Source organism: Marmota monax, unplaced genomic scaffold (assembly GCF_021218885.2).
Source record: "Marmota monax isolate L192 unplaced genomic scaffold, Marmota_monax_Labrador192_F-V1.1 WCK01_AAM20220418_F8-fsc00026, whole genome shotgun sequence".
Lineage (NCBI taxonomy): Eukaryota > Metazoa > Chordata > Mammalia > Rodentia > Sciuridae > Marmota > Marmota monax.
The window spans coordinates 11,141,454-11,158,570 of NW_026693108.1; the positions used below are offsets into that span (position 1 = coordinate 11,141,454).

At 50.4% G+C, this 17,117-nt stretch overlaps 1 protein-coding gene across 1 annotated transcript; it reads left to right on the forward strand.

The window, feature by feature from the left end:
* Window positions 1–902: 902 nt before the first annotated feature.
* Zic5 (Zic family member 5) lies at window positions 903–9,479 on the forward strand. Its single transcript, XM_046454998.2, has 2 exons — window positions 903–2,370; window positions 6,667–9,479. The coding sequence occupies exons 1-2, from the start codon at window positions 918–920 to the stop codon at window positions 7,107–7,109; spliced, it is 1,896 nt and encodes a 631-aa protein (XP_046310954.2). The 5' UTR covers window positions 903–917; the 3' UTR covers window positions 7,110–9,479.
* Window positions 9,480–17,117: the final 7,638 nt, after the last annotated feature.

Consider the following 17,117-nt stretch of genomic DNA (forward strand, 5'->3'; position numbering starts at 1 on the left):
TGAGATTACACTTTGAGCCAACTCCTTTGAACCATGTTGAAAGGGACTCCATGAGCTAAAAAGTAGAAATAAAACCGTTCCTTTGGGAAAAGATTTATTTTGACTTCACCTGGTGTTTTGCGGAGCCAAATCACTCCAGTTGTTTTGCAATCAATAGACTTTAATAACCTTCCTCGGTCGGTCTCTTGTCTGCTCCCTACGTGAGAGCTGGGCAGATTGGGTGTCCAAACGTTTCTGGCATCACCACTACAGGTATGAAGACGGGATGTTCACCCTCCTGCAGAGGGCAGCTCAGGCATCTTCCAAAGTAGGAGGAGTAGAAAGTGGGTACTGGAAGGGGAAACTGCGAGCAGTGAGGCGTAGGTTTTTGAAGTTAGGGGTTCCCGCCCCGCCCTTTGCCCCTTGGGGGTCTCCAGTCCCTTGCCACCCGGTGTACTCTGACTGCGTGCGCACGCTCTCCATAGGCGTGTCAACAGAGCGCAGAGCGCTGCGCGCGCAGGCCAAGCAGAAACTTTCTGCAAGTGCAACTTGGGCATCCCTGGGGAGGCGGGGACCGAGGGCTCCAGGGGAGGAGGGGGCGCGAAGTGAAAGCGCAGGCGGTGGCGAGCACAGGGGCGGTTCCCCGCTGGGCCTAGGGTCTGAACGGGAGCCAATCGGGCAGCCGAGTCTGCTGCCAATCACGCGGCTCCCTCCAATCCCACCCGTGCCATTTCCAAAATCTCAGTCCCACTGTGCAGCTCAAATGTGGTGCTCACTCTGCCAATCGCTGGAGGACAGAGTGGGAACAGGAATAAGCAGAGTTAGGAGGCCAGGACAAAAGAAGTTAAAGAGCGCCTAATATATACATGTTTTTGAAGGCGGGCAGAGGGAAAAAGGTCCCCCCAGTGAGGGTCTATGAGCCTGATTGTGTAGTTCTGATGGAGCCCCCTTTGAGCAAGAGGAACCCGCCAGAGCTGAGATTAGCGGATTTGGCAACGGCTCATGCCCAGCCGCCTCAGAATATGACAGGCTTCCCGGCGCTGGCCAGCCCGCCCGCCCACTCCCAACTCCGCGCTGCTACCGCGCACCTCCACCCGCGGGACCTGGGTACTGACCCCGGCGTGGCCGTCACTGCGCTTGGACCCGAGCACATGGCCCAGGCGAGCGCTCAGAGCCTCAGCCCTCCTTCCCAGGTGCTCCCGGCGCAGTCCGAGGCTCCAGCGGCTGCTGCCCGCACTGTGGCCGTAGTCGCGCAACCAGGCTCCGGCACCTACCCCGGCGGCGGGGGCAGCAGTGGCGCGCAGTCCTCCGCGCCCCCGCCCCCAGCCCCTCCTCTTCCTCCCTCCCCTTCACCCCCTCCTCCTTCCCCTCCCCCGCCTCCTCCTTCTGCCCTCTCGGGCTACACCACCACCAACAGTGGCGGCGGCGGCAGCAGCGGCAAAGGCCACAGCAGGGACTTCGTCCTCCGGAGGGACCTTTCCGCCACGGCCCCCGCGGCGGCCATGCACGGGGCCCCGCTCGGAGGGGAGCAGAGGTCCGGCACCAGCTCCCCCCAGCACCCGGCCCCGCCTCCCCACTCGGCCAGCATGTTCATCTCTGCCAGCGGCACCTACGCGGGCCCGGACAGCGGCGGTGGCCCGGCGCTCTTCCCCGCGCTGCACGACACTCCAGGGGCTCCCGGCGGTCACCCGCACCCGCTCAACGGCCAAATGCGTCTGGGGCTGGCGGCGGCGGCAGCAGCCGCGGCTGCTGAGCTGTATGGCCGAGCAGAGCCGCCCTTCGCTCCACGCTCTGGGGACGCGCACTACGGGGCGGTGGCTGCCGCTGCGGCCGCCGCCCTGCACGGCTATGGAGCCGTGAACTTAAACCTGAACCTGGCTGCAGCGGCGGCCGCAGCGGCAGCGGGGCCTGGGCCCCACCTGCAGCACCACGCGCCGCCTCCGGCGCCGCCGCCGCCGCCGGCGCCCGCGCAGCACCCGCACCAGCACCACCCCCACCTCCCAGGGGCAGCCGGGGCCTTCCTGCGCTACATGCGGCAGCCAATCAAGCAGGAGCTCATCTGCAAGTGGATCGACCCCGACGAGCTGGCCGGGCCGCCACCGCCACCGCCCCCGGCCGGCGGCGCCAAGCCCTGCTCCAAAACTTTCGGCACCATGCACGAGCTGGTGAACCACGTCACGGTGGAGCACGTGGGCGGCCCGGAGCAAAGCAGCCACGTCTGCTTCTGGGAGGACTGTCCACGCGAAGGCAAGCCCTTCAAGGCCAAATACAAGCTCATCAACCACATCCGCGTGCACACTGGCGAGAAGCCCTTCCCCTGCCCCTTCCCGGGCTGCGGCAAGGTCTTTGCACGCTCTGAAAACCTCAAGATCCACAAGCGCACTCATACAGGTGGGTGTCTGTCCCCGGCCGCGCCGCCGCCGCCTCCTCCTGCGCCGCCGCCGCTTCCGCCGCTGCTTCTCCTCCTGCTCCTGCTCGCCTTAATTTTTCCCTCCTTCTGCTGCTTCTCTTCGCATACGTATAACCCGGACATGTGACTTCTTTTTTTTCTCTCCCCCTTTTTTCTATGAATAAGTAATTCGATAGCACACACAGGCCCCGCGCAGGCTTCCCACACGGCGGAGTCTCCAGCGCGCCCTCAGCCCCTCGGCCGGGACCGGCAACGCGCTCCAGCCGCCGCCGCCGCCGCCTCCCCGGAGCAGAAGCAGCAGCAGCAGGAGCAGGAAGGCGCCCAGGACGGTCGGCAGCCCCCATCCGCCCGGCCCCGGGAGGTCGGGGAGGGCCACGGGGAATCAGGGCCAGGGCCGGAGTCGCCCCTGCAGTGCCTCCCTTCCTACAGGTCGCAGACCCTGCGCGGTAGCTGCACCACGGAAAGCGGGGGGGACGGGTGGTGGGAAGGGCGCGTGGGATTTGCTACGGTGTTGGGGCCGCGAGTTGTGGCCCGTCGGAGGGCGGGGGTCTAGTGCCTCCCGGGATGGGTGCAGATGTCAAGAGGAGCCCGCCCTCCGGCCCCGGAGACCTCCGCTCAGTCACACCCCACTCACACACCCCACTCCTAACACCTCCACGTACATGGTCCGAGACCAGTTCACACACACTCCTGCCGGCCTCCTCCACCCCATTTCTGCGACACCCACACGCCCTCATACTTCATATGCGCCCTCACTTCATTTACACACCCGCAGTCACACACGCGCTGTGCGATCACACACATAGACTTCCCACGCACCCTCGAGTGTGCTGGATGCTGGAGAATTGGTTTTTGTCCTTTTAAGGAAGGTTCTAGTTGGAGGAAGATGAGACCTCTCGTGGTCGCTGAGGCCTAACCCGCCTTGGAACATGGGGGTGCGGAGTCCCCAGCGCCGTGGGGACCCTCCCATCCCACTCCAAGCTCTGCCTTTGGGGCTGCCGTGGCCCGGTGAGGGTGGCTGCAGCATGGGGCTACGGTTTAGCCCCTTAGGGTCGTGTGCCCTCTTTGAACCAAGGAGTTCCTCGGGCGGTAGAGCTGCTGAGCATAGCCGGGATTTATAGGGACAGACAATATTACCCCTCAGAGGACACTTAAGTAACTGGAGTTTACATTCAGTGATCACTTGGCTGATTTATCGGTGCGGTGGTGGCGGTGAGGAGGCAGCCCGGGGGCGTGGGCCGCGACCCGGCCAGCGGCAGTCCGCGGGTGTTAGGGGTGTGTATGACTTATTCTATATGTCCAGGAGCAGCCGCGTCCGGGTGGCCCCAGGCTGGCCCTCCAGGCCTTGTTCCTATGGACTGACACCTCACAGGCCTCCCATGTGGACCTGCAGAAGACCGGCTGGGAGCACGTTGTCCCTTGAGCCTTGTGTTTTTCTAATCCAGATCAATCCACCTTAATGGCTTTTCCAAAAGGAAACTTCCCACGAGGCTTTTATAAAAACTGCCATGGCCCACTAAGCCATCTGCTTGCTCGGTGCCCAGCACTGGGACTGAAGTCCCCGCCCTAACCGAGTTCCCAAAAGGAGGCCCTAAATGAGGCGCATGTGGCCTCCGCCCCTCTCCTTCCCTGGCCTCTGGAGGGGAGTGGACCTTCCTTCCCTGCCCCTCTGCCGGGACCCCACAGCACTGGACAGATTTTGCTCCGTGAGAGAGTGGGGGTGGGGGGCAGGGGACCGGTGGCTGGTTTTCTGGTTCCAAGTTGCGAGAATGATAGAATTTCCTGCTCCCAACTCCTGCTGCTAGCGTGAACCCCACCAGGAAAAGCATGCAGGGATTCCACACACACCCCAACCTGGGATGCTGGCGACTCCCAGTCCAACTCAAACCCGCCCCTGGCCTGGTGTTTTGGCTGTCCTTGTGTCCTCAGCCATTGGACATTGTGTCCAGAGAGGGGCAGTTGTGGACTTCTTTCTCTCCCTAGTATAGACTTCTCTCCTTTTGGGGGGTTATCAGGACCCCAGAACAGATTGGTCAAACGGACTAATCCCCAGGTCACTCCTGAAGTCTTCTGTCCTGACCTGTTTGCCCTCAATTGGGTTTACAACCCTAGAGGAAGCTGGCAAGCCCTGAGTGATATCCACAACTTGATTTCCTTTCCGTTACCTTCCCGCAGGCACCAAATCTCCAAAACTCTGTAAATAGTTAAATTCTGATGTGACTCCTCTGTCAGAATCTGGAATGTAAACACTGAGGTCTCTCAGTGTTTCTGTTTAGGGGGAATTTACTCAGAGCTCCTGTGGGCCCCCTGAACAACACCAGGCCCTTCTAATACATTTCCTTTTTCTTCTGCTTTGTCCCTCCACCTTTCCTTTATCCCTATTTCCAACTTTCTTTCCACTTCCTCTCTCCCTTTACTGACTTTTACTGCTTCTCTCTCTTGTGAGCAGTGGAGGGACTAGCAATGTTCAAAGCTTTACTTTTCACAATCCGGGTTATGTAAGTTGGGCAGAAACCTAAGAATTCTAAACAACATTGACATGTGCATAGAATGAATAAAACCACATAAGCCTCCCTATTGAAGAAGGTTGATTATCTTATTTTGTTTGTTTTGTAAAAAAAAAAAAGAAGACTGCTATTTTAAATTAGTATTATCTCCAACTTAAAATGTAATACAAAAATCAGGACAAGTCACTGATGTTTTGGTAGAAAGGAATTAGCTTTGTTTTTGCTGTGACTCATCTCCAAAGAATTTTTAAAGGTTGTGATTTTTTGTGAGTTCTCTGTTTTCCTGCTATTTATAGGTTAAGAGTTGTATTCCAATAATGTCTAATTTCATTTTTAAACAACGATAGGTAGGGAAAGTTATATTTCAGTCTTCTGGATATTTTTAGATGTGTTAACATATTCTGGCATTGAAGCAGTGGCCATTAGTGAAATATTTTTTAAAACAACAAACACATATTTGTGTGGAGGGAATAAGATTCACCACAGAAATGTATGTGCATTAAACCGATTCTTAATGGTTTTTCTTTTTAAAAATAAGTTATCCAAAACAAAGAAAGATGCCCTACCTAGTATGTCACCAAAGTAGCTGGTGATCTTTTTAGATCATCTGAATGTCAGAGGAAAATATTATAAAAGAATATGTGATGACTTGTTCAATTATGGATTCAAAATATAAGTTCATAGATACTAAGGTGAGAGAGAGAGCCCAGCTATGCTGTCAGTGTGAAGTCTTCCCTTTTGTTTTTCAATCCCCAGGAGCAATGGTTAAATTTTTCTGGTTGTGTTATTAAGCATCTCTACTTTTTGGACTAGTGGCCTTGTGTTTAAGTCATAGTGTGCCTGGTGTGGTCAGACCGGCTTAGGGGTAACAGGCCAAAGACCCTGATTTTTTTTTAAGTGGTTTTAATGAATAAGTAATGGAGAAAGCTGTTAGAATAAGTGTACTAAAGGCCTAAGGTAAATGATGGATTGTGTGCCGAGGCTGTGGTCTTTGCCCACATGTGATCAGATTCGGTTCTGCCACACTGTCCAGCACCCTGCAAGTTGTGGGGGAAGCTGGCAGAATGCGGAGACCAGCAGCTTATTCTCTGTCCAACCAGCCTTGCAAAAGCTGGTGGTGGGGTTGTGTTTCACAGGTGCCTTTATTTCTAAAGGGAGAATGTTGGATTATTTCCTTTCCTTTCCTAACTCCACATCCTCTCCTGCTGCTCCTTCCCAGCAATGAAATTCTGGGAACACTCTGGAACAAAGTGCCATTATCATCATTTTATTGCATCCCCAGCTTACTTTTAATTTAATGTTATATGTTTTATCTTTCTTCCATTTTTCTTGTTCTCACCTCCACCCGTGACTCTGGGAGTATCTTTTTATCAGTGTTTATCTTGATATAGGATTTTCTACTTGTATATTTGAGTGTCCCGACCCTGAGATGAATGAGGTTGTTATGAGGGCCCAGGTGGGCTTCAGTGGTACATCCTGGGCCTTGCTTCAACCATGGGGATTTCACCCTGACCCCTGTAGTATCTAGGGGGCTGGCATCTGGCCTCTCAAAATCCAGATCCAAGCAGAACCTCCAGGCAAGTGGGCCCAGGGCAGTCCTTGCAGCATCTCTTCTCCTGTGCATCTTGGAATATAGGAATTAGGAATAGAAATAAGGCTGGGTGTCAGTCTTTAGGAGAATGGGAAACTCCATCCCCAGTTCTGCTCCAAGATTTCTTTCAAGCTAGTCTCTGGAAAGCCATTGTTAACCTTTCCTGTGTTTCCTTGCAGGGGAAAAGCCTTTCAAATGTGAATTCGATGGTTGTGATAGGAAGTTTGCCAATAGCAGTGATCGAAAGAAACATTCCCATGTCCATACCAGTGACAAGCCCTACTACTGCAAGATCCGAGGCTGTGACAAATCCTACACTCACCCGAGTTCTCTGAGGAAGCACATGAAGATTCACTGCAAGTCCCCCCCACCTTCTCCAGGAGCCCTTGGTTACTCATCAGTGGGGACTCCGGTGGGTGCCCCCTTGTCCCCTGTGCTGGACCCAGCCAGGAGTCGCTCTAGCACTCTGTCCCCTCAGGTGACCAACCTCAATGAGTGGTACGTTTGCCAGGCCAGTGGGGCCCCCAGCCACCTCCACACACCTTCCAGCAACGGAACCACCTCTGAGTCTGAAGATGAGGAAATGTATGGGAACCCTGAAGTTGTGCGGACGATACATTAGAATTTATCATTATTAATAAGTGGGAGTCCTTGGACCATATCCTAACCTGAGACAATGCCGAGCCTGAGACAAACGTGTGACTCAGACTTGCTACTGGTCTAATTAGCCCTATTTATTCAGTATGAAACCCTATGGTGTTTGTACATTTAATTAATTTAATTAAGATATTTGGGCTTTTTTTTTTTTTTTTTCTCTCAAAAAAGCAAACAAAAAACAACCAAGCTGGACTTGTACATTGCAGGGAGACAGGGCTGAGGGCGAATTGTACCAAGGAAAATGAATGGAGACATTAACCGAGAAACACACTGCCGATACATATATATGTGTGTGCATACATGTGTATATATATCACACACATATATGCATGTGTGTGTATATATTTAAAGGGGGGAGAAGATGAGCATTAAGTCAGAACTTCACACAGCAACCAGGCCCTCTGCGTTTCCCGGAGTGCCTCTTGAATGCCTTTGACACCGTAACGCAGGCTGCTTTTGAGCCTCCTTGTCAAGCCCCAATTCTGCAAAGGCCTCTTGATTGTAAACCACACACTTGCTGCATCGCCAACAGATCTTGGACTGTGCCTGTGTCCAAAAGTATTTGTAAAAGCCCTTTAAGTTCTAATATTTATAATTTTTAATTTTCATGCTTTTATTACTGATCTCATCTTAACATGATATTTTTATACAGGATTATTTCTTCAGAACCCTTCCTTGTGTGATTAAAAAAAAAAAAGTGCAGCAACCTTAATCTATCTCCATGTATTGTGCTACTGTGATTGTTCAAGCAAAAGTGGAGAGAAGAAAAGCTGCTGCAAAAGAGACAACTGTGAAACTGTGATCTTTTATAAAATAGAAGAAATTCAAGTGCTTTCTTTTTCCTCTCTGGAGTTTTTTTGTTTTGTTTTGTTTTGTTTTGTTTTTGTTTTGTTTTGTTTTTTTAAAATCTGAAATCTCAGATGCTGCCTTCTTACTGTGTCCAAACTTCTTGTGTAATAAAGAGATTGTTTTTGAGCATAAATTCTTTGGGATGCCAACATTGACAGTCAAGTCTGAGGAGGTGTGATGCCCTTTTTTTTTTTTTATTGAAAGCTGTTTTTGAAATGGGCCAACTCCTCTTTTATACTATTGTGTCAACCTTTAAAAAAAAAAAAGTCTCTATTTTTTACTGCCTAAATGCAGTTGAGTGCATTTTCTTCCACCTGAGTACTGAGCACCCAAACTCTCTTCTTGAAAATGATAATGTGAAATACATGACTTACATTGAAAGAGGGGAGGGAGTTGCTATACATATTAAAATTTTTAAAAGGTTTATAGTTACCACCAAACATTGATGAATGTGTGACCTTTGCCAGAGCTGTCAAGCTAGGATAAAAAAGGTCAAGGACCTAGGACAATAACTCTTAGTCAATTTATTTTCGGTTGGTACAACACATCTCCTGTGCAAAATGTAGTCCATCAGAAACATCATACAAATATACTAAAGAGCACTAATTTATCCTCAGAGACCCTGAAGACACCCCCTCCCCAGGGTTTGTAGAAATTTGTGTGCTGTGAGTGGTTGATGTAGTCTTGTCATTGTTAATAACTTGTATGTGAACACTTTTATTTGTACAGTTGAATTAATTTATTTTCAGACATTGTTTCCCCCCTTCCCTCCCACTCCCCGGAAGAGTTCAAAGCACACCAAAGAATTATATTATACATTTTGGTGAAAGATTATCATTTATGATTCATGGTTTATTTAAAAAAAGGAAAGGAAATGGAAAAATATATTTTTGAGCTTACTTGAATGAACAACGTAATGTGAAAACCAAGACTCTTCCTGCATGTCTTTTTTGCATTGTGTTGATGAGATTATATATAGTTTATAGATATATTACTAGTACAGTGCATGGTGCTGTCACTTGGAAAGCCTTTCAATGTTGTCCTCAGATTGTTACAGTAATTATGAATCATGCAGACCCTCCTTTATAAAGAAAAAGACCATAAAACTTGAATATAAAATAATTCTACATTTTAAAAGTTTATTTGATTTTCATATTAATCACTTTCAAAGTCCTTTCAAATAGAAAAATAAGGTATGAATTTTGGGGGGATAATTTATGTATTGTAAAATTATTAGGACAAAATATTCCTGATGTATAATGAGTTGTTTTATTTATACAACTTTTTCAATGGTAGTTTGCACTATTCTTTATTATGCTACAGGTTTATTTATTATGAAACAAAGGAATATGTATTTTATGTATTTTGTCATGCATAGGTTAACTCTGCCACAGATTTATTGGTTCCTGATACACCTAAAAAAAAGCTTAAAATGTGTACCTCCAATAGAAAGAAAGCAAGAATGACTATGAAGTAAGAAATGTAATAAAGGTATTCTTCCTATGTATTGCTACATTTTACCTAATGGCATATCTCTGTCATTCTTTTCAAACAGAACAGTTGCTGAGATAGTGAACATTATAGTTTTCCTCCTTTGATCTCTTAGCCTCCCTCACCCCCAAATATGTTTTTACAGCTTGGTTTAACTTACAGTTTAATCTAGAAAATACCAGATATTTATGGAAACTAATCCCTGCAGGTTGTACCTACAGTAGCACACACACCTCAGGGGTTACTGCATTAATTTGTTAAAGTTAGTAATATACACCGTGATTCAACTCAGTGAAAAGCTGAAAAGTGCATTTTAGCATTTCTTTGGTGCCTACCTTCTAAAGGGGAAAACCTAATGAAGAAAAAGAGGGAAGGACAGTGAGAAGCTTCCACACACAAAGGAAGATAAAGTAAGATGGTCTAGGAGATGCTATGGATGTGGGATGAATCTGAGTAGTGGCTAAGGAGTTCTCTCATAGGTCATGGGGGCCTCAAAATAGGACTTTATTGTCATTCATTTTGGAATTGGAGTAACTTACGCTCAGCATTGGGGGCAGGTGTTAAGGAGAAATGGGATTTTCTCATGGCAACAAAATATTCAAGTAGCTTAAATTAATGTATTTGCCTATGTACCTTAACAAGCCTGGAGTTTTGTTATTATGCTAGCTGATACAAAACTGATAAAAGGCAAGTAGTTAAAAACAATCAGTAATGTCAATAAGCATTTCTCCAAAAGGTTATAGTGGCTTTTAAAAGTCAGGTTTGTTAAATGTAGTAAAGGTGAAACAGGTTGCCAAGAGCTGTTTAAGCCAGATGACAATAACCAGCACACGAAGGAGAAAAACACTGGTAAATGAGGGCTCCTATCAATGGGAAAACTTATAGCTCTCTAATGAAGTTTCTTGTGAAAAGAAGGGTGACACAAAGCCACCAAGACATGAATCATTCATGGGAAATATAAAAGATAAAAGATATCTGACAATGAGCAGAACCTTGTATAGAGTGTATAAAACAAGTTTCCCCTTCTTATTTTCTGCTTTAAAACGCACAATCTCCCACTCCCAGCGTTCTCTGTCCAGTCTATAGAGTTAAAATTGACCACTGCTCGTCCTGCGCCACTTCAAAGTAATTTAGTCCAGAACGGAAGGCTTGGCGCTTGGACAATCTTCATGGTGTGTTAAGATTTCTATGGCAATTGGCAAGCAAGACGTTCCCATCTGAATATGTCTCAAAGAAAGCCACTTATTGACACTAAGTTGGCTATCATCAAAGACTTCATCTTCCCTAGGCAAGATGTGGCTCCCGCAAACACTGTTTAAATCATATACCTTTGTTTTGCTGGTTAGAAGAATCTTCAATCACATGATTATTTGTTGCTTGTGTACATATTTTCCCCCATTCAGATGTTCTTGCAGAAAGCTAGTGCTCCTAAAATCTAAGGTACTTAGGAAGACCTCAAGGGTGGAAATTCTATACTCTTGAGCAGTAGGAGATGGCCATACAAGTGTGGTCACATTGGGGACTGGAGGAAAAGAGGCCCACACTCCTCAAAAGCTGAGCCCAGCTGTCTACAGACATCATATTTGTCCTGATACCTTTCATTTTGTGGAAGCTTTTGGAGATCACTGTGTTTTTTTTCTATCATCTCTATCTATACTTGAAGTAGGAGAGATACTGGACATCAATACTTGAAAATCCCAGTTTGGTTAGGAAGTACAACTGCCTGAGAGACAATCTGATTTCCCAAAGGATCACCTTACATCAGGAAAGAAAGGAAGGCAGATCACAAGGTAAACAAAACAATCCCGCTTATTAATACTTCCGTCCTGTCACCCCATGGCAGTACTACGGGCTTGCCCATCCACCCTTCGTGTACCAAAACACCTGACACATGACCATGGAAGCCTTCCAGGTCGGGAAGGACGGTGAAGGAGATTCACAGCGAAAGCTCCCCGTTGTTACCAGCACATTCCCTCCGTGAACAAAACTCTCAGAAATGCCCACATCCACGGCCACGCACAAACACTCCCGAGCACACATTCGCATACAACAGCAAGTGCCTAATCAGGCGGGGAGAAGCTCAAAGGCATGTTCTTTGAAATTCAAACTACTGCTTTTATGGTCCATGGGCGCAGAGCATCGGGATTGCTATGGCAATGGGCAGGGCCAGGGGAGTCGCTGGCAGTCGGTCCACGGCGATTCGAGACACTCTATTAAGATACAGTTGCAGTGACCTTTACTTTCATGCCAAGTTAGTCCAGTCAATTTTCATCTCATCAGAAATACATACACACGCACATACACATACTTATATCTATTCGCTCTTTGGTGGAATCCCTCCTAGAACCTCCTAGCTTGGGAGAAAGGAGAGGGAAAGAATGGAGAGAGGAGAGAAAACCGAGTGGGGGTGGGGGGCGGGTGATGTCAGAGGGTGGGGGGAGAGGGGCAGGGGCACCAGAGCCCCAGTTCCTCTTCCTTCTCTCCCCACCTAAGTACTTTTATTTGCAGAGCGATTGTTCTTTGTTTATTTAATACAAGTACTGTGTGAATGGTGAAAAATAAACATGATGAAAAATAACCAAACAGATGATTCCTCCGAGTGAAAAAGCCCGGACTTAATAAAAGTGCGAGGCAGTCACCGCTGAATGAGAAACCCTTTGAAGTGGAACTTATTATAGGAGGAATACTTTGGGGTTGCCTTAACGACGCCGCTGAATCGAAAGCGCTCGCCTTTGTCAGCGATTTGTTCTCCTTTGCTGGGGTGCCCGGAGAAATTACTTACATGGGCTGCCTTAACATGCAGCCTGCAAATCAGTAACTTTGCAGCTCAGACTTGCAGACGCCACTCGGCCACGGACAAAAAGAAGTCAGGGGGGAAACGCACCAACCTTTCACGCCGAGTCGTTGGGGATGGGGCGCACGGGCGTGTTGGGGGCGGCAGATAAGAAGTTGTATTACAACTGGCCCCCCTCACCCGCGCTCCCCACCCCAGCTCCCTCTCTCTCACCCGAGCCCGAGCCTGGGGCTGTGGCCTCGGCGGTGGCGGGGAAGCTCGGGCTCCTCCAGGGCCCTCCAGCGAGGGGCGCTCTTGAGCACCCAGGCCGAGCTCGGACTTTCCCAGCAGTCTGGGCCATATTTAATAAGGGTCGTTTATCACCGAGACTCTTTGAAGGGTCGCCTCCAGCCCTGTGCCCATTAGAAAGGCGAAGTGACATTTAAACTCGGTTTTCAAGGATCGAGGGGGATTTCATTGAAAAGGCAACTCGTTTGTCTTAGGAGCCTGGAAACAACCCCCTTCTCGCTCCTTTTGACCACATGGCATAACTCAAAAACAATAGTTCAAAAGTGAAATGGCATCGTGGTGTTCACTGGAGACAGGCCCCCATCTAGCACCAGAGAAAGGGTAGTCCGCAAGACAATGTGCTTTTTGTGTCCGACTCTGTCACAAGGATTGTGTTGTTTGCTTTGGAGGCTGCGCCTGTTATACTTTCCTGAAAGTACTTGTGTTAAACAAGAGTTATAAGTCATCCAAAACAACAAACATTTTGATTTTCTTTGCCTAAAGGGCTTTCCCTGGCTATGGGCACCGTGAAAAAATAATGTCCTCGCTGAGAAAGGAACACCAGTAGTAGAATTACAAGCGGGCGCATTAAATATTGAATGACACGGGAAAAAGAGCTTGTCGAGGGGCACTCAGCCTTAAAGTCTTTCTTCAACTTTGTCTTCGGTGGCTGCTGGACTATTTAAGATGGTATTAATTAAGGCAGCTTCTGATGCCGCCTAGCCGGCCGGCCCCTAGACCGCTCTCGGTCAATGGGCCTGTGTCCGGCCGCTCTGCTCACGCGTTGGCTGAGCCGAGTGCAAATGTCACTTCTCATTTGCAGGCTGAAGAGAAGTGCCCATCCTACACTGAGGGCAGCAGGGATGCAGTCGGCTGCAGGCGTTAAAGGGATACAAGGGACTAGGTTGAGAGGAGGCGGAAACAAAATGCGAACAGCTGCCCTGGGCAGAGGAGGAGAGTGCGCCCGCGCACACGGCTTTTGGCACGTTTTGGTGAACACCGCTTTGCAAATAACAGCCAGGCGGCACTCGCCGGGTTTGGACGTCCCCCTCTCTTTCGTTGCTCCTGCGTGGGGAAAACTAAGACCCCAGCCTTGCAGAAATCCATTAGGCAGTCTGGCAGGGCGTTATTTTACAAAGGGACTCGCTTCTACAGAGAAGACAAAAGCTCGCTTCTTTGCTGACTTCCTCCTCCCTATGGTGGCCCCTTCACAGATCACAAACAAATAGAGCCTAAAGGACCGCAGCCAAGGATCTCCAGGTCCAGGTCCAATTTTACAGATGGCGAAACTGAGACTTTGAGCAAGTCTCAAAAAAGATTTACTTATTTATTTATCTATTGTGGTGCTGGGGATTGAACCCAGGGCCTTGTGCATGCAAGGCAAGCACTCTAACAATTGAACCATATTCCCAGCCCCTCAAAAAAAGATTTTTGCCAATATTTCCTGAGGATTCAAAGGTTGAGACCAAAGACCCAGGCACGTCAACCCACAACCAGGCCAAAACTATCCTTTCCACTCCCCCCGCCCCAATTCCAAGTGTTTGATTCAAAATCAAATGGAAATTGAATTCAGCCGTTAGAAATTTTTTAAAAATGTGCACAAAACACAACAACAATAAACTTACTGCCGACTAACTGTGGCATAAATCAAATGCATGCTTTAAGAAACTCTGTTAACTAGCAATTCTCCATGAGAAGAGACAAGACTCGGCCGGGTGGAGGGGGCAGGGCATGCTGGCAGATTGATTTCTACATCCAGAAGCCCCGTGGGCACCCCTGTTTCCCCCTGTGTGGATTTCCAGCGGGATATAGGCCTTCTCTTTTACCACAAGGCCCCTTGCAGGTGTGCATGGGGGTAGGGGGCTGGGAGATGCAGTCAAATGCTCTTTCCTCTGTGGGTGTGAATGATTTGGACCTTTGCTGCTGGTTCCAGGGTTCGCATCCTTAACTCTAGATTCATCTGCAATGTCTGATTCTCCATCTTGGGATGTGTCTCCTCAGGGCTCCCTCTGTCTTTTTGGATAAGGGGTGATCACATTTCCCACCATGAGCCATGCTGGGGGAGTAGTCTCCATCTTCCCTGCAGGGGGAGGAGGAGGAGGAGAGCGAACTTTTATACTTCAGCCTGGAGATGCAGGCCTGGGGCCCTCCGCCCCCTTTAAGACCTGGAGGCGTCGCTCTAGGGCTGGGGACCGCCTGGCGTTGTCCAGAGGTGGGCAGCAGGGAGCGCGAGAAAAAAGGGCCACCCTAGAGCACCCTACTCCCGCGTTAGGTCTCCACCTAGGACTGGAGCTCCCAGGCCCAACCGCCCACCTGAGTGACCCTTTTTGGCCACTTTCCCTTTCTCTGTTCTCCCCCTACTTCTACTTTCTCCCCCGAACAGGCCTCTGGCCAGGTAGTGGATGCAGAAAGGTGGCCTTTGGGCCCGGAACGCATGCAAGCGCGCTTGCACACCCAGACACATTCACACACAGTCATGCACAACTCACACCCCCCAGCCCCGCCCCAACCAATGCACTGGGCACACGTCCGGGCTCCAGGCACCTTGCCAAGAGCGCGCGAGCACCCTGCGTGGCACACTGGCTGAAGCTCCAGCACCAAGTGGCGGGGGTGGGGTGAGGAGGGAGGGGTGGGCCGCGGTGCATGCCGCCGACTGCTGGCGGTGCGCACAAGTTCAGTGCTCAACTTCCCGCTCTTAACAAGACCCGGGATCCCTTTGGAGAGGCCCTCGGGAGCTGGCGGCGGGGCTGGGAGTGGCGTGGGTAAGCTGGCCGGCGCGGGGCGCGGGCGGCGGGACACAAGGGCGCGACAGGAGGAGGGTGCGAGGGTGCCCGCGGCCGGCCGGGCGCTCTGAGAAGTCAGCGCGAGCAGCTGTGACTTCACCTATTAGCCCCGATGTCTTTCCGAGGAGCCTGGTGGAGTTAAACAGCCCACAATGGGCGCTCTGGGGCGCCTCCAGCCTGACCTCCACCCGGGTTTAATAGTTTCATAGGAACTTCATTAAATCAATTACTTAGTGAGCACATCATCATTTATTTGTAATTAGCAGCGAGGAGCGCGTTCTCTCCCCCAGCCTGCGGCCCGGGTCCCAGCGGGGTTGGCGAGTTGTGCAAGCACTTTTGTTTGCTCGAGTGTTGACTCCCGGCATTATTCGGCCCGGGTAATCTTTACGTCTTAATCTAGCATTCAGGGGGCGAAGGGAAAACAAACAGGGCGCAGGCCGGAGGCCAGCCCTGCAGTTCCAGCCTCTCCCAGAACTCAGCCCCCAGGCGGGGCGCATCTACCCCTCCCGGGTAGAAAGGGCAAGGGCACAACCCTCGGGCAGAGGAGCCGAAGGGAAAGGAGCCAGGCCCGGGGAGCCCAGGAAGAAAGTGAGGAAGGATGGGACCAGAGGCAGGAACACCGGCCTGCGAAGCGAGCACAAAAGGAAAACGGCCAGGCTTGTGCACGTGTGCAGGCGGCGTTGCAGGGGGACTGCGAGTGTGCGTGAGTGCATGTGAGTGTGTGCGCGCAGGCTGTGCGTGGTGGAATCCCATCCTTTTCAGCAGCTGGGGAACTGGGCGGAGGTAGGTTTGGGCCTGGAGGGCGCAGAGGCAACTCTCTGGGTGTCTGGGCTGCAGAAGTGCTGTAATTCGGGGGCTTCAGCCCCGGGCGCAGCTCTGCTGCGGCCCACGAGAGAGTTGTTAGCGAGAAGGGGGAGTCATTGAAAGCCAGGCCAAAACCTGCGCGTGCCGAGAGGCTCGAGTAATGGCCCGGCTAGGAGTCGTGATTCCTTCCGAGTGTAATAATATTTCCCCACACGCCGTAGCGCGGGCCAAATACTGTGCACATCCAAGGAGTTTCGCCTCCCGGGGTCCAAAACGTGGCGACAAGTCCTTAAGTCCTTGCCCTGGAGTCCTTATTTTCCGTTCCAAGTTGGAAAAGTCCCTCCAGAATAGGAAACGCCTAACTTCTGCGGGGGATCCCAGCTCAGGAAATGGAGGGGGCTGAGCTAGTGAGGGGTCATTGATGATCTCGCAGCAGGTTCCCAAAGGAGCAGGGTAGTGTGAACAACTGTATAATTACAAGGCATCTGAGGAGACGTGTACTCCCAGAGTGGACACCTAGAAGACACAGTGGTCCCAGGAGATCCTTCTGGTGGGTCTCCTAGTACACTCCTTGTGTAAGTGAGCTGTGGGGACAGTCCTGGATTTCTCCACCAGTTTGAAGACCCCACCGGCCTGGCCTTGCTGGGCTCCTTGGGGAACCACTTGGAGGCAATCAATATGTGAGAAAAGTCATGAAAAGGTGGTTTTCTGACTTTGTGACCTTGGTACAGGCTGTATGAGTGTTTGTGCTGTACTGGGTCCAACCAGAACCTGGGCCTCAGTTGGTGACTGCCTGGAGAGACATGGTCTGTCCTGGAGTGGGAATTGGGAAGGGGAGGGCTGAGATGTGGCCCCCAGGTTTCTCCATACTGCTGGCTGTGCCCGGTGGACACTGTCTAACTGGACACGTGTGAGTCTGGTGGCTTAGGGCCCCTGTGCTGGGATCTGTGAGGTCTCCAGTGTGGTGAGTCAATACCATGACAAT

Coding starts and splice junctions, on each gene's coding strand:
- Zic5 (XM_046454998.2), top strand. CDS start 918: ATGGAGCCCCCTTTGAGCAAGAGGAACCCGCCAGAGCTGAGATTAGCG. Junction 2,371..6,666: donor CCACAAGCGCACTCATACAG/GTGGGTGTCTGT, acceptor GTTTCCTTGCAG/GGGAAAAGCCTTTCAAATGT.